The 26863-nt window shown below is 44.4% G+C and overlaps 1 protein-coding gene across 4 annotated transcripts in view; it reads left to right on the top strand.

The window, feature by feature from the left end:
- The window catches only part of ENOX1 (ecto-NOX disulfide-thiol exchanger 1), a 630834-nt gene that overhangs the window by 511318 nt on the left and 92653 nt on the right, over positions 1-26863 (top strand). For all 4 annotated transcript variants that reach the window (XM_089899512.1, XM_089899514.1, XM_022574895.3 and 1 more), the window contains one exon: positions 24712-24896. In XM_089899512.1, the coding sequence (XP_089755638.1) occupies positions 24712-24896 (185 nt within the window). The remainder of the gene's footprint in view (positions 1-24711; positions 24897-26863) is intronic.

The raw sequence follows: 26863 nt of genomic DNA, 5'->3' as shown, positions 1-26863 counted from the left end.
GAACTTTCATCTTCGACTGACCCTGCCTTGTATTAATAGAACTTGAAATTCCTTCTTGGGAACATAATGATTTAAGTTGTTCCAGTTGTTTCTCTGTATGTGGGTCTGGGGCCACACTTACTTTCAGGGACATTTGCCTGTTCCCATAAAAATCCTTTTCCACAGTGTGGCAGCCACCTCTGATGCTGAAATACAGATAAAATTTGGTTTCAGTCAGTGTACTTCTTACATGGGAAACGTTTAATCCCTAAAGAAGCTTTCTAGCCTCTGAAGCAATGTGCTGGAGAATTAGACTGCTTTCCAATCAATTTTAGTTCCTAACCTGTAATCAGAGGGATGGTCCCGTTTGGTACCAAGAAAGGGGCATCAATCCTTGAGTTATAAAAAGGAGAGAAGCTTAAAGAGAACCTTGATTGATATTCTCTGCCTAATTTGAGATGCTGATTTAAAACTCTCTTCTCAAATTGTATGTTATTCCCTTGATGTTGTAAAAGCAAGCAGAAGTGCTCACTCAAACGTAGGAAGCACCAAGGGAGACTGCTTGTCCGAGGGGAAGGGTGTTTCCTAAAGGGCCTGGGAACAACCAGAGTCGCCACCTTTGGCAGAAAGGGAATAAAACACTCACCTCTCCCAGGCCTTTTCGGGTGACCAGGAACAGAGGATCTTTGCTGGTTTGGTTAGTAGAAGCCAAAATCAAGATTCCAAAATGGTCAAGTCATCAAGATTACAGAGCGGTCAGTTAGGTTGACCGGTCAGTTCCACATCTTGGCTGTTGTGAATAGTGCTGCTATGAACATAGGGGTGCATGTTTCTCTTTGAATTATAGCTTTGTCCGGATATATGCCCAAGAGTGGGATTGCCGGATCATATGGTAATTCCATTTTTAGTTTTCTGAGGAAGCTCCGTACTGTTTTCCATAGTGGCTGCACCGACGTACGTTCCCACCAACAGTGTAGGAGGGTTCCCTTTTCTCCACATCCTCTCTAGCATTTGTTATTTGTAGATTTATTGGTGATGGGCATTCTGACCCGTGTGGGGTGGTACCTCATTATAGTTTTGATTTGCATCCTCTAATAATTAGTGATGTTGAGCATCTTTTCATGTGCCTACTGGCTGTCTCTGTTACTTCTTTGGAGAAATATCTATTAAGGTCTTCTGCTCATTTTTCAATTGAGTTGTTTGTTTTTACTGTTGTTGAGTTGTATGAGCTATTTGTATATTTTGGAGATTAAGCTCTTGTCAGTCGCATCATTTGCAGATATTTTCTCCCATTCCATAGGTTGTCTTTTCATTTTTTTCTTTTATGGTTTCCTTTGCTGTGCAAAAGCTTGTAAGTTTGATTAGGTCCCACTTGTTTACCTTCGTTTTTATTTCTGTTGCTTTGGGAGACTGAGCTAAGAAAACATTGGTACGATTTATGTCAGAAAATGTTTTGCCTGTGTTCTCTCCTAGGAGTTTTATAGTGTCATGTCTTATATTTAAGTCTTTAAGCCATTTTGAGTTTATTTTTGTGTATGGTGTGAGGGTGTGTTCTAACTTCATTGATTTACATGCAGCTGTCCAACCTTCCTAGCACCACTTGCTGAAGAGACTGCCTTTTCCCATTTTATATTCTTGCGTCCTTTGTCGAAGATTAATTGACTGTAGGTGTGTGGGTTTGTTTCTGGGCTCTCCATACTGTTCCACTGATCTGTACGTTTGTTTTTGTACCAATACCACTCTGTTTTGATTACTGTAGCTTTGTAGTATTGTCTGAAGTCTGGGAGAGTTATGCCTCCTGGAAACAACCTAAATGTCCATTGACAGATGAATGGATAAAGAAGATGTGGTACATGTATACAATGGAATAGTACTCAGCCATAAAAAAACAAAATAATACCATTTGCAGCAATATGGATGCAACTAGAGATTATCATACTAAGTGAAGTAAGTGACAAAGAGAAAGACAAATACCATATGATATCACTTATATGTGGAATCTAAAATATGGCACAACTGAACCTATCTACAAAACAGAAACAGACTCCCAGATGTAGAGATCAGACCTGTGGTTGCCAAGAGGGAGGAGAGGAGGGGGAGGGATGGACTGGGAGTTTGGGGTTTATAGATGCAAACTATTGCGTTTAGAATGGATAAACAACAAGGTCCTAGTGTAGAACACAGGGAAGTATATCCGGTCTCTTGGGATAAACCATAATGGAAAAGGATATATATATAAAAGAATGTCTGTATGTGTGTAACTGAGTCACTTTGCTGTACAGCAGAGATTGGCACAGCACTGTAAATCAACTCTACTTCAATAAATAAATAAATAGCGGTCAGAATGCTCTGTTTTTCCAGGGCTTAAGAAAAGAATGCTAGAAGCATAAGATGATCACAAAAAAAAGCTCCTGCATCCAGACGTATACAGAGGGGAGTTTCATTTCCCTAGAACAGTGGTTCTGAAAAGCATGGTCCCCAGTCCAGCAATGTTAGCATCACCTAGGAACTTATTCGTAATGTAAATCCTCGGGGGTGCTACTCGAGACCTACTAAATCAGACTCGAGAGGATGGGGGAGGGGGGGATGTGAGATTCAGAATCTGTGATTTAAAGCCTCTGGCGGAATCCTGATGCAGGCTAAAGTTTGAGAACCACTGCCTTAGAAAATTTCCCTTTCATCCTCAAATTCCGTTCATTTGAATCTTTTAGAAGCTTAGCATAAAAGCAGGCACCACACCACTATTTTCTGAAGCCATATATCCTTTGTCTGAAAAATGAACCGAGCATTTATGTGTCAATGTATGTCTCTTATTAAACTGATATCAGATTTCTCAGGACTGCTCGATTATTGGGTTTGGATTTGCTTATTTGAGGAAACCACCTTCCACGCAGCGTTTCTATTCTGCAGACCTTCATATATCAGAAGAAGAAAGTGAGTTTTGGGTGTGATTTTTCTTAAATTCAAGGAACTCTTCCAATAAATAAATAAATAACTTTTTTCCTCAAAAAAAGCTTTCATCATTTTTTTAATCAGAGTTTTTCAGGGCATCTCTGCTTTTCTGATTATCAGGAATACTTCCTTGTACTTCTGCTGTTTACCACGTATAGTAATTTACAGTGTGTCTTTGGCTAGATGAGGGGCAAGTTTACACAAAACCTGGATCCTTAACATCTTTATAAGGTAGGTGTAGAAGAAAAGAATGGAATCAATCAGGAATTCTGATTTGAACCTGTGGCTTTTTTTTTCCCTTTGCGGGGAGTGGCATTTCTTTTTAAACAACCTGTCAATTTCTCAAGTAAGAATTATGTATAATTCCATAGCCTGCTTGGGATAAGACAAGAATAATAATGACTCAAGAATAGTCATAAGCCACAGAGGAGATCTTACAGACCATGGCAGCCAGCATATACCTGCAGGATTGGCCCCTGATCTGTGCTCCGGAAGAATCCGCAGGGATACCAAGGACCTCTCCTCTCAGTGAGGACCACAGGGGTCCTCCCTGGAAGTTCGACTGAAGAGCCTTCTTCCCAGACCTCTGTGGTTTTCCTCCCAGGCGTCTGATAAGAGCCTGAAGTAGGACTTGAACTTGCAGAACTTTCTCCAGGCTCGTTCCTTGGTCAGCAGAATTAATGAACACAATACAGTGCGTGTTCCACACCAGGCCGAGGGCAGAGATGAAAGAACCAGGGTTCGAATGCCAGGCCCTGAGGGGTTCAAAGTCTTTTGTGCTTTTTGAAATGAGACGGACCCGGAGAATGCGGTGTGTGGTTTATGAGGAAAGCGCAAGACTGATTGGAGGGAAGGGAAAGCAACTGACCTTCCTTATTCCGCTGGGCCCTCAAGATCCTGCCTAAAGGCAGGTAGGTGGTGGTGGTTCTTTCAGCCGTGCGTATTCGGGGTGGGGGCAGCCTAACAGCAAGAATCCCATCTTGTCTTTTGACCAAGCTTCAGACAAGATCGTGTGAACTGCTGAAAGGGGGGACTGAGGCCCTACAGCCTGAGGGAAACAGGCCTTCCAGCGGCATCTCCTTAGGTGACCCGCCACTCGTTTTTTTAGGTACAAATTTGCATGTGTTAATCTAGTCACCTCCAAGCAGGCCTCCGAAAACAGAGCGCTCTACTGAACGGACAGAGGAATTGCCAGACCTGAAATAGAAGTAAACTTCTCCATCCTTTAAGGAATCCCTGCCCCCTCCTTTTCTGCCAAAACAATGAGACCTTGCCTCACCGGCAGCAGCTGACCCAGGAATTCTTGGAAATCCCGGGGAGCCTCGGGCCTGCCCTGCCCTCCATCTTCCTCCTAAAACAAAAACCTGCGCAGGTTTTATTGCATTTCTGAGGGGGAGGTGGAGAGAATTGACTTTGGTTTTCAGAAAAAGCAAGGTTTATTATGTGAGGACTTGTATGGTACCTTGCGTTCAATTTTTTTTTTTTTAATCGAAGTTTCTCAGGGCATCTCTGCTTTTCTGATTATGAAGAATACTTCCTTGTACTTTTGCTGTTTACCACGTATAGTAATTTACAGTGTGTCTTTGGCCAGAGTTCCGCCAGACCGGCTGTCACTTCCACATCCCTCTGGGCGGCGGGCCAGTCACTGCTGCTCAGCCGGTGACTCTTAAAGGGGAAAAAGGAGTTTGCTGGAGCCAAACTAAGATGCTGATAAAAATGAAAATGAGTTTTGCTAATACACTTGAAAATCAAGACAGATTTATCGAAGCATTCATTCAAGAAAATCGGCATCCTGTTCCAAAGTCTGTGAAGATAATTTTTGATAAAAATTCAAACGTATTCTTGCATATAGTCTGTCTCCTGCTGCAATCAAGCCAAACTTTAAAAGCCGGATCAATTCCTCCTTCTCCCTCTCTCTCTCCCCTCACCTCTATTCTCCCTCACTCCTTCCTCTCACCCTTTCTCCTTCCTCCCTCCCTCCAGGTTGGCAGTGGGGGAGGGCCAGGAGTTGCACAGGAAGGAAGGGAGAAGAGAAGTCTGTCCTAGACGGTAAGGCTTCCCTGGCAGAACCTGATTAGTGTCCGTATTGTGAGTTCAGTGAGTCGGTGCGTATGAAGCCCTTCCAACAATACTTAGTGTGGAGCATGTAACAGGTAACTCAGTGACTGTAACTGTGCTTCTCATCTTAGTCATCCCCCAGCACCTAGTCCTGGGCCCTTCACCAAGTAAGTGCTCAATAAAAGGGGGTTGACTTCAGTTACATAATCCCCTTCTTCTGGTCCCTGTTTTTGATGGTTCCGTCGTGTAAGTTGATCAGAAGATGGTAGCCCTTGCTCTGGCTAAACTGAAATGGCAGGCATCAAGCAGCGTGTTCAGACAAGAATGGTTCATTTCTCCACAACGTTCAGAACTTTTGCACACCCAGAATTCAGTGCCACATGCTGAAGAGACTACAGACCAGAGAATTGAAACTCGGCATCATTCTAATGATTGACAAACACTTGTCAAGCATCTTCTCGTGTTCAAGACACTGTGGACCCAGGGGGCACGGAGAGAGCTAGACACAGCCTACCCTGCGCTCTGAGGTGTGAGATACTTTTAAAGAGATAAATAAGCATTTTAAGTTAATAGAAATACAGTGCCTGATGCCAAATATATTTTAAGCCGTTAATTTAAATTCAGGATAAAGCAGAATGAACATCACTCTCCAGTGTATGTACCTAACCCAATATTTGGTGAGTATACATTGCACATTGAACACAGATTTTAGAAGAGAGTAAATCTAAAACGGCCCTTGCTTAATAGATGACCCTTAAACCATTCCATATGCACAAATGCTCTTGGGTTTTAATTACACCTTATTTAAACTCTGAGCTCCTTATAGGAGCAAATACTCCTTTAATTATGAAGAATGTTTTCTGGGTTGTTAAGTTTCCGTGGAAACTCACCACAAAATAGGTACGGACATTTTTTTTTTTTTTGATTCCAGTAAGAAGTCAAAGATTTTCCAGCTCTTTCAGCCAGTGGAGTCAAATTAGGGACTCATAATTAAGTTCACTTGGAATCAGCAGTATTCAGTCTGTCTAAACAGTTTCATATATAGCTGGTAGTCTTAGGTTAAAAAAGTTAATAGTAAGGCTCTCTCCGGCTATCCCCTGATCTCTTTGAACACCAGGACTGCCTTCATTTTTCTGATTCACTTTATTTCCAGTATGGGAGTGCTTTTGAAAGACATAAGAATGCCCAACAGACAGATTACTATTAGGCACGAGTCCAAGAAGAGGTTCACTGCAGCCCCCAGCACCAGCCTGGGCACAGAAGGGAAGGGCTACTGGATTCCAGTTCGGGGTCCTGCAGCCGACTGATGGGGCCCTGACGGGAGCCATGTCACTCGCAGCTGGTAGAAGCTTCCTTTTAGGAAACATTGAGTGTGATCCTAGCAGGCTTACTCTGGGGTCGCTCAGAACCGGGCAGAGGGACAAGGGCCTTCAGACGTGCAAAGTGAGATGGCTCAGTCTCACATGCCTGGGACTGTGCTCCCTGCCCAGCAGACTCCCAAAGGCAGGAGTACCAGTGGTGAGAAGGATAGGCTGTTCGTAGACCTTCTGTTTTCACACGTGATGAGCGTCTGAAGGAGAAGTAGAACAGTGATGTGTGCCCATCAGTCACCGCCAAGGTAAAGACGAGCGTTGTATTTCCAACCGTGACAGAGTGTCTTCTGGGAACCCAAGGGCCAAACAAGGAGGTGTGATTAATTCAAACTTATATGGCTTAAAGATGATGAAATCAGTCTTCCGAGGCGGGCTGAGCAGCCTGCTTCATTCCTAATCTCTGGAAATAGAGCTTCATTTGCAAGGAGACAAGGCTTTTTTCTCTGTTTCTTCCCTTTATTTATTTATTTCTTTAAATCTTGCTAATCTTGCCACAGGAAATCAAACCATTGTTTATTTGGGGTAGATTTTTCGGTTCCTTGATTTCATGTGCAGTTACAGTTCCCATTTCGTAACGGATATGTTTCTGAACAGTGTAGAAATCAGTTCTTTACCTTTTAAATGTAAGAGGCAGAGGCTGTTAAACCGACCCCACGCAGCAGGATTCCTCTGTCACGGCAGCACTCCTGTCCAACCAGACCGTGCTTATCTGTTCTGTAAATTCACATTTGGAGGCTAAACCGTCCTTACGCGGAGCCCCCTTATAATCGTAGTTTTCTGTAGCCCTCCACAGTGCCCTATTCCCAACATCGCTCTCATATATAAACAGATTTTCCATCGTCGTGTGTTTCGTGTCAAATCGATTTGGGTTGCTGAAATGGTGTTGTGTCTCGGAGACCACAGATTTTTCCCTAATGCTCCAGCCATTCAGCTGAGCGGCGCCTCCAGAAAACCCAGGCGAGCCCTGGTTGAGGGCCTGCATCAGTTCACACCTGGTCAGTACTAGCTTGGAGCCGGCTGGGTTCTCTGAGTAGTTTTCTGTGTGCCAGCCCAGCACATTCTCCCAGCTCAGCCACCTTGCAGAGAGGACTCCGGCTCTATCAAGCCCTGGCTTCTGGCCTGGTGACAGGAGCCCCTGGAGTGTGGTGAAGGGCTCCTGAGCTGATGGGTAGTTGGCAGGCAGAGGAGAAAAGTGAGGAACTTAGCAGCCAATGTTCAGAAAGGGAGAAGTGCGGAGACCTTGACCCAGGAGGAATGGAGACAAATGGCCAGTGGGCCGCACGAGGTCACGGCACAGCCGCCCGTGCCCAGCCTCCGGCGCTGTGATGCCTTTCAACTGCCAGGAGCACCATGATCTAGATTGCAGTTTATTATGTTTTCGGGGCATTTCATTCTGATAAGTTTTGATGCAGGATCATTCCGTAGGGGAGTAGATTTAATCCTGTTTTCTTAGCAGGCTCTGAGGACACTGAGGGAATATTTATGTAATAAGGTGCAAAGTTGCTATGGAAAATACTATAGCAACCTAACATCTTCGCAGAGCCAGGCAGCCACTTATAACAGCAATGTAAATTTACATTTATTTTAGTGTCATTTTATCGACACTCTTAGTATCTCATTCTGACAGGATGTTAAAATATGTTTTCAGCTTGCATCTGAGCAAAATTAGCACAGTGTTGTTGGAATTTAAGTGGGGTTTGCACAACTTCTGGAAAAAAGCAGAATATTTTCGAGGGAGTTTAGATGACAGAATCTGGGTAAGTTTGTAACTCTTCTTTCTCTTTCCTAAATGTACGAAAGAATTCCTTAGTGGCATTTATTCCTAGTTTTTTCTCTTAGTTGGTAACTAATGAGTCGGAATTTCTGATTACCAAATGAGGATTATCCTTTTCGACACTGACGTAATTTTTTAAGTGCTCACCTATGATTCTAGCTGGCGCTTATAGAAAACACTTTTAGTAGATCAGCTCATTGCCCTCCAGCAGCATGTGACTTTTTGATAATGAAATCTATTTTTTATATAAAAAATACCTATTCATTTTGGAAAGTCTAATGATTAAGAATAATAAAAGATAAAAGTGTTAGTTTATAACTTTATAAAGATAAAAGTGTTAGTTTCTGTTATAACAAAAGACTCTTTAGTTTCTGATTCGTTTTCTTCTTCACAGCCTAACTATATGAGCATTTTTGTATGTATTTTTTAATATATACATGATTACGTTTTTAGTCAGACCTTTTTGTATAACAAGTGGGTTTTTTTAAAGCTTTTTTAATATATTAATGAAATAGAAAATATAGAGCAAATGCGTGTGTATCCTTTCTGGATCACGGGCTCCTTCCCGTTAACCTTTAGGACTTCAAGCTGTAATCTTTGAGGTGGTCAGAGTAGATACCTGAGGTCATTAAAGCCTGAAAATTGGGCCAGCCCTCCCCAAAGCATCTTTTAGGTCCCTTAAATGTGAGTGTGGCAGGGAACTATAGATACGTAGCTGGTTAGTAGTGGAAAGATAGTGTCTATTGATTTTCTTCTCTACCTCTCCATCTGAAATCTTAAAGTGTGACTTTAACACTGTTAAAGTGGGACATTGGCCAAAAGAATCGATACCAGACTATATTAAAACCTATGCTGCTACCAGCTTCTTGGCCCTGATGTACTGTTTATGAACACCATTGTCCTAATTCTCCTGTGCTTTTATACCGCATTGTTCATCAAGACACAGTTGGCGACATAAAGTTATTGTACCTTGACTCCTAACACTGTTGCCTATAAGCTTCATTAATCCAAGACCTGAAGATCTACTGAAGGAATACAGAAAGTGAGGACAGATATCTAATTGAATTCCAGTGAGCCACACTCAGTTAAATGCCCCATAACTGATGGAGAAAGTAATTGACAGAAGTTGCAGTAATTATTTCTCTCCTTTCTTAGAAATTCCACCTTCCAGTTGTGATACTTCGAAGCGCTGGTCATTGAAGTTTATAGCAATTTTAAAAATTATTATTATAGCGAGCGCTCCCATGTCTAAGTGGCTTAGAGACTCCTCTCTTTTACTGGCATGCATGTCCTTGATCCCAAAGAATGCTCAGCAGACCTTCTCCCCAGCTCCAGGACACAGTGTGGGAAGCTTTCTGGGAAGGGGCTAGAGAAGGGACATTTTATTTGAGACTCCCCATTACCAGCAGAGAAGTAGGGAGACAGATTTCTGGAGCAGTCGATTCATCGTAGTGCTTCAGGGCGGGTGTTGCAGGTTCTTTAATGAGCCCATTGTACTGATAACTTCTAGAGCCGCTGTGTCCCAGAGACCTCTGCATTCCACGTCCTGCATGTGGGTCATTGCCGCCTGATGCAGTTACCCAAATTTTCAGTTATCAGAATTACCTTAGGAATATGTAAATATCTAACACTAGGGTATCGGTTAGTTAATCATATATCCATAAGCAGCCTTGAAAGCAACCATGTTTTAGAAGACTATATAATGGCATGAGAGAAGGTTCTCTGTATATTGCTAAGTGATTTAAAAAAAGCAATTACAAATCAATGTACAGATCATTCCAGTTGTGTGTTTGTGTTGTATTCACAATTTATATGTTAGGGGGAATCTGTAAGGAGATAGGTCAAATATTCAGAGTGACTGTTTCTAGATTGTGTGATTACCAGTGATCTTTTTTCTTACTTTTGCATCTCAAAAATTTCTACAGCACATACATGTATGATTTAAACAATTGGACTACAGCAAATATTAATATAAAAATTACTCAGGAGAATCTGTGGTGAAATTGGTATTGATTGAGGAATACTACCTGGCCATTTTCAGTCACAGGAAAGTTGAAAGTAGTCATGAATAATAACTGGTATCAGATGATAGAAGTTTATTGAATTGCCCTCTTTTGCTTCAAATTGGGGAATAATCACCTTTAATTTTCCATAATATTTTACCTTCCTAGACCACATCGTCCTGCAGTTTCCTCTTCCAAATATGATCATATTTGCGTGACTATTTAATTAAGGATCCAAGAAATAATTCAAGTTCTGATCCAGGCAGACATGTTGAATGAGGAGACTGGCAACCATGAGTCTCTTCAGATATGAAGAGACCCTTAGAAAGCACCTTAAATAACCTTCTCCTTTCTTCACAAACAGGAATGTGCAGTCCCATGTTGAGCAGTTAATGTTATCTGCCCAAGATAGTAAGTGGAAGGTACTAGAACTAGAGCTAGTACTAATACTAGGTATTAGCACTAGAACTCGGTACTAATTTCCTTCTTTCCACGTTAATGACCTTTCTATGGCACTCCTAAATGTTGTGGGAAAAAAAGCTCCAGAATAGAATATCCCTCAAATGCCGTTAAGTGGCATCGTAAGAGTCAGTAAAATCAACCAGGGATTTTGAATGCCTGCTATGTGCATGGCACCATATGCCGTCTGGAACAAAGGTAGGCCGGAGATGTTTATTACCTTAAAATGTTAATCCAGACCAGGCTGACTGGGGCTTTTGCTTAGTCTTCCCATTACTTTCTGGATTTTTCTATTGACTAGAAAGAGATTGGCTTCAACATAGGCAGTGCATCCAGCAAACTGTTTTCTAGCCCATTCCAACAGAAATGCCAGCTTTTAAAAATATTCAGGAAATTGGCACAGTCCCTTTTCTAGCTGAATGATATTTATTTCCTCATAAACAACCAGCTCTATGGCTTTGGGCAAGAAGAAGAACTGCTTTGAAGAGGCAAAGTACATCAGGAAGGAATCATGCCATATCATGTATTCCTTTGGTAAACCAGGCACACTGTCACAGCCCGAGTCTTCCATTCCCTGACTCTCCAAGAAGGTAAAGAGAAAAATAAAACGACTTCTCTAAACACAAGCACAGATGTGATGATGGATCTGCAATGATCTGAGCTACAATATTAGTTCTTTGATTTCCCATCTCATCCCATGTTTCCCCTGCATCCCCAGGGCCTGGGAGAGCCTACCTGAAAATCATTCATTGACTCTCCATCTAATTTCAAGACTTACTGAAGCGCTCTCCATCCTTCCTTGTTCCTGAGGCTTTTCTTTATGAGATCTACCCCTCAATCAATCTTAAAAATAAAAGTTTGAGGGAGATCACCTACAATAATATCAATGTTATTGAGATGCACAGACTCAGGGAAGTTTTGATCGGGAAGAGATCTTAGAAGTAACGTGTCCTCTCCCTTCTTACCCCATGTTCAAAATTAATGAGAAAAATGTGGGTTTTACCCCCAAACAATAATCAGCTGGAATGCTGAATAATGTCTGCAAGTTTGTATTGGGGATATTTTTTTTTGTAATTACAAGTTTTCACGTAAAACTTAAGTGATAACACACATTTGGCAAATCTCTTGGAAGTAGGATAAGAGATTTAATTCTTCTTTTAGTGACTTCCTAGTCGGTTGATTAAGAAATGTCTCCACCTGCCATACTAGACTTTTCTCATATAGTTTATATAATCCCAACGTCGTAAAGCCATCCATTTCTCTATCCTTAGCTCTTTGCTTCCATGAAATTGTCTTAAGCAACGCCATAATACAAAGCAATGATAAAATGAAAACAAATACTTAGTGAATTCTTACTTATGACATGTATGGGACCGTGATATCATTTGTCTTGCAGTGCCATATTAAGGGGGGAAAAATAGCAAACAAAGTCTTGTAAGACTACTTGAGACTCAGTCTTTGATCTGAGAGTGGTGTTTATCTGCTCTGAAAAATCCCTGTAGCTCACCAGAGTTCTCCTTTTCCTGGAATAGCACTGGATCGTGGGTCCATAAAGCTCTCGCTCTCAGAAGTCAGAGCCAGAACTAGCAGATAAACTCTAACATGCAGAGCTGTGAGAGCTGAGAGTATCTGAGAAGAAGTTGTGTAAATCTGTTCATCTGAACTCGTACCAACCCTGTAGAAGGTTTTGTTTGGTTCTTTGTTTGTTTTAAGCAAATAAAGGTGAACACATGCTGAGATGGAGGACCTTCTACCCAATCTGCTCCTTCAAGACTAGCTTTCTCAGAGGAATTCTTCTCACCTTTCAGAAACAAAATATTTCATGCTAATTCCTGCTTAATTGGAGGGAAGTCATTTCTTTAAAATCATTGACTATGAATTTGAAGTCTGTTTCATCCCGGTCCTCTTTAATTCAATCAAGGTAACCTCCTAAACTTGCCCAGACAGCACTATTTCTCAATTATAAAAAGGGGTAGAGCTGTTTAAAAGCATTTAACGTCTGATTAATAGCGCTGAACTGGGGCTTCAGCACTTGCAGAGGGATTCTAAGGAGTCGCCAGTAAGAATATTCATTGCTACCTGGAAAAGTGTCCTCTTCAGAAACCAAAAGCAAATCATTTTAATGAAGAAGGCAAAAACTGCTTTTTTTATGGGGATGTGAGAAAGATGATTGTACTCAATATATAGCGGGTTTTAATATCCGAACAACTCTCTCCCAGGGAAAACTTGCTATAATTTAGCCATCCAGACAGTTTATAAAATGCATGCACTTTTCCCTGCCCAAGGACTCTGAGTCTGTCGAAGCAGGATTTTGTCGCACTCAGGCTCTGGCGATGGGAAGAAGTGATGAGAAGAGGTGTCCAGTTGACAAATGTGAGCTGGAGCCATCCAAGTGGAGAAGAAATCAAGAGTTCCGAAAATAAGTTTTTGAGAGACTTCCTTCCAACTCTCCTCCCCATTTCCTGGGCCTGACTGAGGAACGCCGAGCTCACCTTGACGCTCTTTTGAAGAGGGGTGGTCAAACCACTAGAAAAGCTCTGAGAAAGTGGCCTGCATGAGTGAGAATTGGTGTCCCTGGAAGAGAGGTTTTAGAGTCACCAAACAGAGTGCAGAAATAACTTTGAACCAGATGAGGTCAGAGGCCCCTTGAGGGATCGTCGTTTTGTTTCCAGCGTGGCTTGGCAAATGATGTCCCTTCCCTAAGCCTCAGCCTTCTTAGCAGTAACATAAGGCTCATCCTAAGAGGGTTTCCTTGAGGTTGTAAGAAATAACCGATTAAGGGTTTCCATGGCATTTTGCAAATGGTACTTTGACAACGTGGGGAATGGATACTGCTAAGCAGTAACAAAGGTAAAATGAGCAGCTCCCAGCCCTGGCTGCACACAGGAAAGACCTGGGAAGCTTTATACAACAAACGCCAATGCCTGGGGGTTAATGCCCAGGCATCTGTGTTATTAAAATGCTCCTCAGACGAGTCTGATGCACAAAGGATTGGAAACCACTGGCGTGTGACATGAAGATTGATGGCTGTCAATTATAGGTGGGAAAGAAGAAAAAAAAAACAAATAGAGGTAAGGTAACAGAATATGAAAACAAGAAGAAAATGAAAATGAAGTAGAAGATAAAAATGATTAGTGGAGAGGAAGTGACTGACATGGGCAATGTTAAAGGACCAAAGAAAGAAGAAACGAAAGGGAGGTAGTTTAGTCGTTTAAATACGGCATACGTGACACAGATGGAGAACCCCCCTCATCATATCTGTGCGAGATGCATCCAAGTATCCTTTGGTTAATTGGAAAAAAGACTAGCTGGGAGGAAAGGAAAAATTAAAGTAGCCTGGATGCAGAAAGACAGAGTCCCTGCTTTTCTCTGATGCTAGGAGAATAGCCAAGGACTGTTTTCTCATCCATCAGTGGTGAGAGAGAGAAGCAGGGGTGCCTGGGCATTTGCCAAAGAGAAAAGCCTCAGAGGACCTAGCGACTGGTCTGGGGAGAGTGTGCACGCCGGAAGGGCCTCCCCTCCTCCACTGAGAGGCTGGTCCAAGCGCCCTTGGTCAAGGGTGATTAGTTCCCACAGAGCACGGAGGTATAGCTCAGCCTCTCCTGGGTGCAGGCCACAAACTTGCTGTAGCCGAGCTTTCCCCAGAAATATGGCTGCAAAGAAAAGTAATACACAACCACGTGTAGTAGGTCAGAAAAATGTGCTCTGGAGACACTGCCTGGAGGATTTGTGAAAGCAGTCACAGTATCATCACGGGAAAGGCAGTAACCCGCATTCAGAGAGGAGCAGGGAGATAGATGAATGAAATGCGAGAAGGCAAGGCAGATGGCAGAGAACCCTGGAAGGCTGTGTTGGATGGTAAAGGCTGGAGAAGAGTAGGTCCTTTCAATAACAGAGAAGCCGTTAGAAAAGGCTGAGAGAAAGCAGGCGTCAAAAAATAATGAAAGAAACACAAGCCTGGAAAAAGGTTATGAAGAAGTGGGGATCTGGTCTCTAAAGGCTAGTGAAGAGGTTCCAAAACTTCGGTGTGCATTAGAGTTACTCCAGAAACTTGCTGAAATGTACAACCTCAGGCCCCCATTTCAGAAACCCAGATTCAGAGGGTCTGGGATGGGTCTAGGAATTCTCACATATGAGATACCGTGGTGGGACAGATGGAGGCTGTGTGTGGAACAAACTTCGAGGACAGCTGGCCTGGAGACACCAGCTACTTTTTCATACCAGTGCCATTCTACCTTGGTTACGTATCTAGAGAGGATGGGAATCTTTTTCCCTGATGCCAGGCACAAACATGTGGGCTTAAATAAACCAGTCTCAGCGTTGGTAAGGAGGCTGGTAGGGAGGGGAATTCACTGCCCACCACTTCCCACCAGCCTTGGTTCCCACTCCATGGACTGGATAGAGTCTGTGTGCAGCACCAAACCCAAGGGAAGAGAAAGTCTTTCTATTCAACTCATCTTTGTTATCCCAAGTATTTGGTGTCTTAAAAGAAAAGCTTTGTGAGAAATGTCACTCTTCCTTGCAAAGGGCGATGCCTAGGACTGAGAACACTTCAGGTGTGGGCTGACCTCCGCTGTACATTTCAGAGGGATATGTTTTATGTAGTAGAAACCAGCTGTTAGAGACAGAGACAGAGAGAGAGAGAGAGAGAGAGTGTGTGTGTAGGGGTTTAGAAGGAGTAGAAAAACATCACTCCTTGAGGGGAAGTTTCCTTGAAGAAAATTGGAAGTGACCATTTGTTAAAAGGGAAGGAAATCTGCCAGTTGGGAGGAGAGAAAGGTGTCGGCCCGGCCCTGGCATTGCAGCCAGAGGAGAAATAGAGGAGTAATGCCTTTGGGGGAAGGGTTGCTGTTTAAAGCTACTCTGTTTGGATGAGACCAACCACCAGTGAGGGTGGAGCACGGTCCCCCGGAGAGGTGTGCTGTCTGTGAGGGGGGTACATGGCCAGGGAGGGGGCACTGTTCCTGAAGACCCGTGTCATTCTGTGATGTATCCTGGTCTAAGTCGGATGGCCCTAAAAAAGACTCCCTAAAGCTTTCAGAGAGTTAGAAAAAACTGTACCTGTGTCTTGGAAATCGAAATAGGGATTGCAAGTGAAAAAGAAAACTGAAGGCTAAGCAAAAACAAAACAAAACAAAACAAAAAAGTGAGAGTTGAGGGGAAGTGCCCTTCTGGATGTGTCTACTGCCGGGACCCGAGTCGTCGGGCCCTTAGCAACCCAGCCTCCCCTCCTCCCTGCACCCATCTTGCCCTGTCTCCTGGGCACTGGCTCCTTCTGGAGTCGGCAGGGTCCTTTGGGAAAGTGGTCCTCACCGTGGGACGGCCCCACCCCACTCCTTGCAGCTTTTGACAGTGTAAGCCTGACTTCAAGGCCCAGCCCCGCCCCGCCCCGCCTTCTTCAGAAAGGAGCCTCACCCACCCCCAGCTTTCCTTTCCTAGCCTCTTCCTCGGTCTGACCACCACGGCTCGTGGTGGGGAGAGGAGGGAAGCGGCCTCCGCACGTTCATACCTGTATCGTTTTCCCCATCGCTGGGCGTGGAGCCCCCGAAGTCAGGCGGGTGTGCTTGCCTAGAGCAGGCTCTGAGCCAAGGTTTGCGGGACTCACTGCAGCTGTGCTTCCCTGAGGACTCTCAGGGCATCCCTCACCCAGCAGAGCATCCTTCAACGTTTTAAATGGCAGACACCCTGCTGTTGGAAGAAGCGAGCATGCCTCTTTCCTTCACTTACTTTCCTCCAAGGACAATGGGAGAGCTGGGGGAGGTATTAGATATAATAAAATCAATGGAAAAGCGGTAAGGCGTGAATGAGGTGAATTCTCAGCAGCGTCAGTGCCCCAGAGGCACCGCACGGTCACGGCCACCGGTGCAGACCGCTTCCTTAGGAGGAGCTCTGTGGACAGAGCGACAGAGGATTTTCTTTTCCTGAGTCACCTGCTGCCGGTTGTGCCCGCAGACGCGCATTTAAGCCATTATAATAACAAGATCCAGCTTACCTGCACTCTCCAAATTACCCTTATTCCACTGGCCTCACACAAAGATGGAAATAGACCCTGCATTATGCTTCTGGTGAGCTCTCCCTAATCATAGCTAATGCGCAGACTATAATACACACGACAAATAGAAAATGTTATGTCAGTGCTAAGTTGTAATAATAATAATCCTGCAAAACCGTAGCTGAAGGAATTTCCGCCAGCAGTTGGAGGAAGATTGCTGCTTCAGTGGCGATACAGGTGTTACTGGAAAAAAGATTGATTATAGTTCATCCGGACCACGATAGGCTGTCTAGCAAGAGACTGTGCTCTCCAGCTCTGTGCCTGGACGCTGGGGAGCACCGACATGACAGCATTCCAAGGACCCCGTGCTTTGTCTGGTCACCTGAGGGTCATCTGATGCTTGTCCTGGGCCTTCCTGAGCCTGTTCAGACCCTGGGGAATCTGTGGAAGAGGGTTTTCACTGCCTTTACTCCAGCTGAAGGCACAGGACACCTAGAAAAGCAGAACATAGAGGAGTTGGGTGGGGTAGGCACTGGAACACTGGTCCTTTGGGACTACTGAGACCAGGCAGAGTCCTTGGACACGGCTCTCTTCATAGAGCCTTTTATAAAAAAATTTTATTGAAATATAATTGATTTACAATGTTGTGTTAGTTTCAGTTGTACAGCAAAGTGAATCAGTTATAATATATATATCCATTCTTTTTTATAGACTCTTTTCACTATAGGTTATTATAAGATGTTGAATATAGTTCCCTGTGCTATACAGTAGATCTTTGTTGGTTATCTATTTTATATATAGTAGTGTGTATATTTTAATCCTAAACTCCTAATTTATTCCTCTCCCTTTACCCTTTGGTAACCATAAGTTTTCTATGTCTGTGAGTCTATTTCTGTTTTGTCAGTAAGTTCATTTGTATCATTTTTTTAGATTCCACATATAAGTGCTATATGATATTTGTCTTTCTCTGTCTGACTTACTTCATGTAGTATGAGAATCTCTAGGTCCACCCATGTCGCCGCAAATGGGCAATATTTCATTCTTGTTTATGGCTGAGTAATATTCCATTGTATATATGTGCCATATCTTCTTTATCCATTCATCTGTTGATGGACACTTAAGTTGCTTCCATGTCTTAGCTGTTGTGAATAGTGTTGCTGTAAACATTGGGTACATGTATCTTTTCAAATTAGAGTTTTCTCCAGAAGAACAGAGCCGAAGGAATCAGGCTCCCTCACTTCAGACTATACTTCAAAGCTGCAGTCATCAAAACAGTATGGACTGGCACAGCAACAGACATCTAGATCAATGGAATAGGATTTAAACAGGATAGAAAGCCCAGAAATAAACCCACGCACTTATGGTCAATTCATGGAGCCATAATAACCGGCCGAGGCCCAGGAGCTCAGTGGTCGGTGGTTCAGTGCAGCCATTTCAGAGGAGGGGGACACAGCATAGAAGGCGGAATCCCTGAGCGGATCAAGTCAGGCCTCAAGGCTCCAGGAGCCTGAGTTTAACTTCTGTATGGCTCATTCCCAGACTCCTCCTGCAGAAGATCTATGTGTGTTCGTTTTAAAATGGGCTTATCCTCTCTGCCTCCGTAGTGGAGCCCTTCTCCTGCAGAACAGTCCCCAAAAGCACCCAGCAAGGGAATGTTTGCCTCTGTTAGGAGCTGATCAGGTCCCACAGCAGGGTCCCTGGTTTCCTTCGCGTTCGAGCTGCAGCGCTTACCTGTGAGGGGCCACCCCGGTGCCATCACGTCGGGGAATGTAGGTTCTGGAGTCCCCCTTGCGGAGGATAAACCCTGCACCTCCAGCCACAAACCTCCACACCTCTCAAACTCAGTCCCATCACTTGGAAAATAAAAATATTAGTTGTATTTACTATGTCATGTTTTTGTGAAGGCAAAAGGAGATTGTGCAAACGTTGCCTGGCACATAAAATTGTTAGCTATTACTACCACTGTTACTATTCCTATGACTACAGCTACTCCTGCTGCTACTGCTACTGTTATGGGGGGAAAACAGGGGAAGGAAAACAGTAGTGACTGTACTTTTTGCCCAGGTTCCCCCCTCCCTCCATAAGGAGGTGGCTGGGGCATGGAGACAGGGCTGGGACAGGACTGCCTTCACAGGTGCAGCACATGGGGCTGAGGCTCATTCAGAAGGTCGAGGAATGGAACCAGAATGCCAAGCTGAGCCTGTGGTGCCGTCAGATGTATTTGTTCAAACAAACCAATTGTAGCTCCAGTTCAGAAGCCGGGGGATAGAAGCGGCCGTGGCCTGAGCTGCCGCTCACCAAGTGTGGTCTCGGCCCTGGCAGCATCAGCACCGCTCGGAGCTTGGAGGAATGCAGATTCTTAGGCTGCGTCCCAGACATACCCCATTGGAAACTGGGGAAGGGGCCCAGAAATACGTGTTTAGCACACCCACCAGGAATTTCTGACTCAAGCCAGTATTTGGGAAGCTCTGGGTTAGAGTAATGCCAGCTGTTTTACAAATAAGTTCCAAATCTTCAAGTGTCTTTACCAAAGAACAAAAGTTCATTTCTTGGGCACACTAGAGTCCAAAGCAGTTATCCTTGGTCTGTGGGCACCTTTCCTCCACATGATGACTCAGAGACCCAGGCCCACTCCGGCAGCAGGAAGATAACAAGGGATTGAGCAGAAGGCACACCTCACACCCCCCTCACGCTGCATCGGTGAGAACCAGTCAGATGGCAGCCCCTGGGCCAGTCACCTCTGAGGAACAAGCTTCACTAAACAGAGAAAAGCATGACACAGTGTGCCGTCTGTGCCGCAGCAGCGCCACTGGGCCCCCCACCCCAGGCACCCTGCCGGAGGAAGAGCAGAATGCAGGAAGGCAGATGGAGCCTGGGGACGGTCCCTAGGTGCCCAGGCCATGGGGGCTGGAAGGCGAGCTGATGTGGTGGCTGTATCTTCCAGGTCTCAGACCCATCCAGTCGTCCTGGGTTCTGGACCTTTCAGCACAAGTGCCTTTCTGGGCAGCAGCCGATGGAAACCTTGAAAAAGACATTCTTTGTGCATAGGGAGGAAATGCACAGCTGGGCAGCGTCCTCCCAGCATCTCAGGAGGACATCTGGCAAAGTGGTGGGGGGACCCCCCCCCCAACGACACCAAGACAGTTTTTGAGAAATCCAGATATTGTTAGAAACAGTATGTTGAAGTGTTTGATTATTTAGTTGCATCTCGCCTGAGCATGGAAGAGATATTAACATACTGTCAGCTTACAGGGACATAACCCAAAATAGCTTACATATTTTCATATAGGGCTAATTATTTTTCTGAGGCTGGCTCAGGGTGCTAAGAGAGAGATTTCAAGGCTTTCAGCAGAGTATTTACTTAAAGAAGGTAAGCATGCCATTATCTGTTCCCAGGGAAACACAGTAAGTAATGGAAGAGACAGAGGAGGAGGTCACTCTGACCATAATTAATACAAAGACTAATGGTTTATATAGGATCTAGTCAAGGGTGCAGCAAGGTGCTGTAATGCCTTTAAGCCTCTTCTTCAGCAGTGCAATTTAATCTTTGGATCAATTTATATACACTTTGGTAATTTTAGTAGCCTAGTGCTAAGTTCTGAAATGGAATTTAATCTTGCTTAGCAGAGTTTTTTCCACGTTGTCATTTTGGTTTTGATCCAATCAGAAAATCCCTGTAACAGAATTTTCCTAAGGTCCTGAGCAAGCATAAACTGATACCTACACTGGCCTTGCCCTCGTGGAGGCCACAGCTCTCCTCACATGGCTTCACTATGAATAGCTGATTGGTGAATGAATGAATGATAATCCAGAGGCATCCCTGGACTCAGCAGTGCCTTTAAAATCACCAAAGGAAAATTCAGTTGTGTTCAGAATAGTTTACATTTAAAGTGTCTTCACTGTATTCTTTTTTTAAAAATTTTATTGAAAATTGGTAATCCACATGTTAGCTAAATATTCTATTTATTGGAACACAGTGCAGTCCACAGGGATTCCTACAAAAAGATGCATGCTGTTGTTTATTTTTAATCCTTCTTATTTGAATAGTGGATTGGTTGTGCCGTCTCTCAGGGGTCAGTTTTATCACAGAAGCTTGATTATACATTGTTCAAAACTGTTTACTTTAATACAGTGTCCTAGAAAGAATGATAGAGAGAAATGAAAGGGTGGTCCTTTTAAGTTTCTGAATTTTGAATACACTGAGAAATGATGTTAAGTTAGAAATTATTAGGATTTTGTTTCCTTTAGAGCTCTGGTCCAAGAAACTAATCTAGCTTCTTCCAGGAAGCTTCATCTGAGGGGTGGATGACGCTGAATACTGTTTACAAACAGGTGACCACAAGTTAAGTGGAGTCAATATATAATTTCTCACCCTTTAGAAGAAAACCACTTTGCTGCCACATGAGTAACCAACATTTTCTTTGCAAATATCAAGCTTGAAATTATTTAATAAGGAATGTAAATCAGTTATATGCCCCAATTATAAAAACGTTGATGGGATTGGCTATGGTATAGATTTGGGGGGGGATGGGGGGGATGGAGTTACAGCTGCTGGGGTTTTTTCATCTTTTTTTATATGATGATATCACATTCGTATTCCAGACATGCAAATGACACTGCATCCTACTCGGTAGGAACAGTGGTCAGGGCTTAAGCCAAGAATAAGAAATGTCAGCAGTGCCATTCCACAGGCTTATAAGAGAAACCCTAAAATAACGGATGGTACACTTCCCTATATGTATTTATGTTCAGAAAATTTATTGAAATGTTGCTGGCACATGCTTTATAGCTGCTTGCATTTTGCTACACAGATTTCAGCATATCTTGCAGACTATGCAATTCATTTGGAAAATGTGATTTCCATCCCTGCATACTAATCGATTTCTTCACAAACACCTGCTATCAGTTATGATAATAAAAATGCCACTCTGAATTGAGAAAGGGCCAGATAGAGCTTCCTAAGGAAATGACTTAAGTGTCTTTGAATGCTACTAAATGTAGTAATGTGCTTCTGTAGCGCCAACACTTTTTCCATCATTTGCATTTTCTGTAATTTTGCCCTATTACAACATCCCTCTCTTAAATGATGCCTCATAACCATTTCCTTAGGGGTTGGTAAACTGAATTGTCAGGAGTTGGTACCTCAGGGTGTGGACAAGATCTGAAGTTGGGCTGTGCAGTGTTGAAAAAGCACTAGCTCATACTCCTGGGTATACCATGGGTCGTTTACGATTTTTTTTTTTTTTTTGCGGTACACGGGCCTCTCACTGTTGTGGCTCTCCCATTGCGGAGTACAGGCTCCGGACGTGCAGGCTCAGCAGCCATGGCTCACGGGCCCAGCCGCTTCGCGGCATGTGGGATCTTCCCAGACCGGGGCACGAACCCGTGTGCCCTGCATCGGCAGGCGGACTCTCAACCACTGCGCCACCAGGGAAGCCCCATTTCCGATTTTATGTCCCTGAAAACTGTAAAATTGGCAGTTCCTCTGTTTTGCACACACATATACACCAAATAAAATTTCCTTTATTCAGCCTCCAGTTCATTCCATGCACCATTGCCAAACCAATCTTCCTAAATCACCAATTGCATCACGTCCTTCTGCCGCCTGGGCACCTTCAGTGGATCTCAGTTGGCCTCCCCATTTGACCCTACCTCTCCAGCCTGACTTCTGAACCTCCATCCTCTCTCATCACCCAGCATGGCTCAGCTTTCTCTCAACTGCTTCCAGACAGACTCTTGCCTTTTGGTCAAGCTTCTCTGCTTCCTGCCCCAAATATTCTATCTTCAGTTCTCATCTCTGGGCTTTGCTTCTGCTCTTGCCCTTGAGTGAGGTGCCCTTCCCCAGTTCTTGGGCTTTCACCCTTCAAAGCCCTCTTTTTTTTTTTTTTTAAGTAATTAATTTATTTATTTTTGCTGTTTTGCGTCTTCATTTCTGTGCAAGGGCTTTCTCTAGTTGTGGCAAGCGGGGGCCACTCTTCATCGCGGTGCGCGGGCCTCTCACTGTCAAGGCCTCTCTTGTTGCGGAGCACAGGCTCCAGACGCGCAGGCTCGGTAGTTGTGGCGCACGGGCCCAGTTGCTCCGTGGCATGTGGGATCCTCCCAGACCAGGGCTCGAACCTGTGTCCCCTGCATTAGCAGGCAGATTCTCAACCACTGCGCCACCAGGGAAGCCCCAAAGCCCTCTTTTATTAATCCAGTCTACCTTTTCCTTTCTCTTCTCTGAATTCCTGTAGGACGGATTCCCTTGCAATAAACTTTGACAGTAATTAGTCACTTGTTTATTTATCCAACCAACATTTATTGAGTGCCTACTATATGCCAGGCATCAGGCTCTTCTCTCTTGCTTTGAGTGTGTTCCTTTCAAACATGTTGGTTTCTATTATATTTCAAGCTCCTTGAGAGAAGAGACATACTCTGTCTCCTTGTCTTGTGATCCAAGATGCCCAGACAGGCTTGGGCATGGAGTACATATGCAGTAACTGCTTGTCGACTAATTGATCCCTGATGGTTTGAGGTAGGGAATTTTCTGGTTAATTGCATGTTCTATTTGATTAGTATTTCAGTGTGTACTATACATAATCATTTTGCAAAGTAGAATACCATAAAACACTCAACTATAAAACTACTATTAACGTAATTTGATGGTTGATATTTAAGGAGAGAACTCACTGGGGTTTCAGAGCACCTCCGTACAGATCTGTCACCATTGCGCGGTAATGTGTGGGTGGAACATCTGAGAGGCTGACCTCGATTTGGCTCTGGGATTGGGACTGGATATGGTGTGGGGTGCGGAAATGATCCTGGACCGAGAACCTGCTGGACAGGGACTCCGCGCCATGCCCTTACCAACCGGAAGTTACTGCTTTAAAGAAGCTTCTGATAAGAAGCTTTTAAAATATCTTCACCTTTCTCTTGCTTACAAAAGTAGAGAATGGATTTTCTGAAGGAGGCGGGAAGAAAGCATGGGAAACTGGTGAGAAAGTAGGGGGGGAGCATTTGGAGTTCTTTTCAAACAGTCTGGTATGAACTAAACTCATCTGGCTGGCAGAATATCCCAGTGACAGGGAGCAGAGACTCTGGAGCCCAATCTGGGTTTGAAGGCTGTTGATGCTACTCTCTTTGTGGGATCCGACAAGTTCTCTAACTTCCCTGAGCCTCATTTTTCTCATCTCTAAAGAGGGGGTGGTTAGCAGCACCCACATCAGAGGCTTGATGGGGGGATGAAGTGAGGTAGTTCATGGTCCAGTGTCTGTTGTACAGAGAGTACTTCGGAACCTCTTGTGATTATTGCAGAGATCACCAAGCAGTAAGCTGGAAACTAGGGAAGGGAGTCGCCATCCTCAATTTTGTTTTGAACCATTCACTCTGTTCTATTCCATTTCAGTTGTTTTTGGAGCCTTGAGATGCGTAAGACCCTGAGTGAAGTGTCTCGGTTTCTCAGTCAGGTGGAGATGTGAGTGAGCTCTGAATCTGCACGTAGAGAATTTCAGGTTTCAGGAAGGAGTATTAGGGTAGGAATCTGTTGGTGAAACAGATGGAATCAGGTCAGCATTCTGATAGGAGTCAGAGGGAACTAACTAACCAACTGACTGACTCATGCAGTCAGTCTGACCCGGCAGTAGAGCTGGAAGGAACAGTGTGTGTGTGGATCAATCCCCAGCTCCCCTGGGCGGCTGCGGCTGCGTGCCTCCATTGGGGGGCAGCTGATAATTTGAAAGAAAGTGGCCCTCCAAGGAGCTAAGCCGTCCTGCCTTCCTGCTGAAAGGGAAAGGGCAGCCACGAGGTAGATAACGACGATTGCCTGGAGTTCTGAGCACTCTCATCACCTAGCAACACGGATCAGTTTCTGAGAGGGAGCCTAGGATCGGGGAAGAGATCAAGAGACAAGAATTTGGGAGGAGTCAATCCTGTGCCCACAATCGTACATAAGACAGGACAAATAGAATAGCGAAAAATTCCCAAAGAAGCAATGCTCACCAGCTGCAAAATAAAGCACCCCAGGGTAGCTCATTTGGGTTTGGTACAAACGTTAAGAATCCGGTTTAGAATCCCTTTCGCACTGAAGGCTGTCCATCTAAGCGAGAAGGTCACTCACTTGAACTCATTCTGTTTGCCCCGCAGCCCTGGCCGCCCAGGCCTATGCGCTTAAAGAAGAGAACGACAGCCTCCGGTGGCAGCTGGACGCCTACAGGAACGAAGTGGAGCTGCTGAAGCAGGAGAAAGAGCAGCTGTTTCGAACGGAAGAAAACCTGACCAAGGACCAGCAGGTGCAGTTCCTGCAGCAGACCATGCAAGGCATGCAACAGGTACCTGCGCCCACATTGGTGTCTTTGTTCTCGAGAGAAAGGGACGTGCGTATGCAGTGGCGGCTGTTTGCTGGGAAAGGTGGAGGAGAAAAAAGAACAGCAGAAAAGCTGAGTGGCTAGGTCAGGAAAGTGATGATGACTGTGGAAGGGGAGGGTCAGGGGAGAAGCCACGCTAAAGAAATAGGTTGAAGCACTACACCCTCGAAGTGGGAAGCAAAGGAAGAGAATCTTGGAGTTTGAAAGCTCCGTACATAAAATTTAGCCTCATGGCAAAAGGTCAGAAAATCCTTGCCAGTTGTGACACCAGTGTTCTGTAATCTTAGAACTTCTCAACTTAAAAGCAGGCAGACCGATTTCTACAAAAGCGTGGCGAGTTTGTTTTTGAGATCGATGAATACGTAAACTGTATTATTTCCATTTCTCTTGGATGATACTTAGGATGTAGACCGGCTCTCTGAACACACTGTGTATTTCAGAAATGTTGGTTGATGGGATGGATGAAGCACTAAAATTTGGGGCGATAGGTAACTTCAGAAACAGGCCAGCATCTCTGCTTTTGTTAAAGATCGACAGGCTTCATCCTGGCACACTCACGTTAAAGCTGGGTCTTTCCAGCTCATGTAAGAAAGAGATAGAAGCTGTGGGCTTTGGAGGAAGCGGAAGGAATGTGGTCTGTGGGAAATGAGGGCTTGAGGGGGTGGGAAAAGACTGGGCACTGGCAGAGGGTAGAATCAAAGAGTCATAGCTGGGTTTATATCTGAAAACATTGACTGATATGTGATACTCTTAAGGTGTGTGAGTTATCTTAGAATAATATAGCCTAAATTATCATCACACATGGTTATTTGTATTACTCCTCTGAGTATATAAATCTAACCACTCTTTTCTGGAAAAAAAGATTGTTCTCTATAAACAAGGAAGATATAAGCAAGATGATGGGCAATTATATAGTGAGTAGGATAATTTTTTCGAATTCCCCCACCAATATTGACTGCTCTCTAAGAGCAGGAGCCTGAATTGCCTACAAAAGCGTCTCGATGATTAGAGGTAACTGCTGCTGCTAAAACCTCCGCCAAGCAGGGAAAAAATAATTGAGAGGAAGGGATGTAAGAAAGCGTGGATCGGGATACGAAGAAGTTAATGACCAAGTCACAGAAATTCTGCCTTAAACATCGCCTGCCATTTAAAAGCCATTTTGGCGTCTTGGCTTTGAGTCCTAACTCGCTGATGCTCACGGTGTGTGTTAGACAAATCAGCGAGATTCAGAGGTCAGACCCAGCCAGGAAAGTGTCATTACAGGCGGGGCTCGGGCCCCCCCGCACTTGGAAATCGGTGTTAACAGCCGCCGCCGGGAGCTCCCGGGGCTTGTCCATCTGTCCGCACGTTGGGGGTGAGTGGCGCCTTGCCAGGAGGAGGAGCGTCCGCTGTCTCTCATACCTCATGCGTCGGGCCCTCTTTTCCTCCAGGAAAGATGACTCTGGTTGCATGAAAAGTTGATATAAACCTTTAAGCTGTATATATAAGTCCACGCCACTCTCTCTTCGTCCCAGCTGACCCTCCCCCTCCCCGTGTCCTCAAGTCCTTTCTCAACGTCTGCGTCTTTATACTACCAAATGTAAAATAGATAGCGAGTGGGAAGCAGCTGCATAGCCCAGGGAGATCAGCTCGGCGCTTTGTGACCGCCTAGAGGGGTGGGATAGGGAGGGTGGGAGGGAGACCAAGAGGGAGGGGATATGGGGACATATGTATACGTATAGCTGATTCACTTTGTTATACAGCAGAAACTAACACAGCATTGTAAAGCAATTATACTCCAATAAAGATGTTATAAAAAAAAAACCTTTAAGCTGGTTGAAGATTCAAATCTGAAAGAAGTCAGGAGGCGAGGGTGAGCTAGCCAATCAGGAAGAATCATGCGGGGTGTCAGCGCCCCGCCCCAGTCCGCACTGGAGCCCCGCTGTGCATCC

This window comes from Delphinapterus leucas, chromosome 18, assembly GCF_059928025.1.
Source record: "Delphinapterus leucas isolate spDelLeu-1000000601 "Yukka" chromosome 18, BTC_Dleu_Yukka2, whole genome shotgun sequence".
Classification (NCBI taxonomy): Eukaryota; Metazoa; Chordata; class Mammalia; order Artiodactyla; family Monodontidae; genus Delphinapterus; species Delphinapterus leucas.
This window is presented reverse-complemented; position numbering and strand designations above follow the sequence as displayed.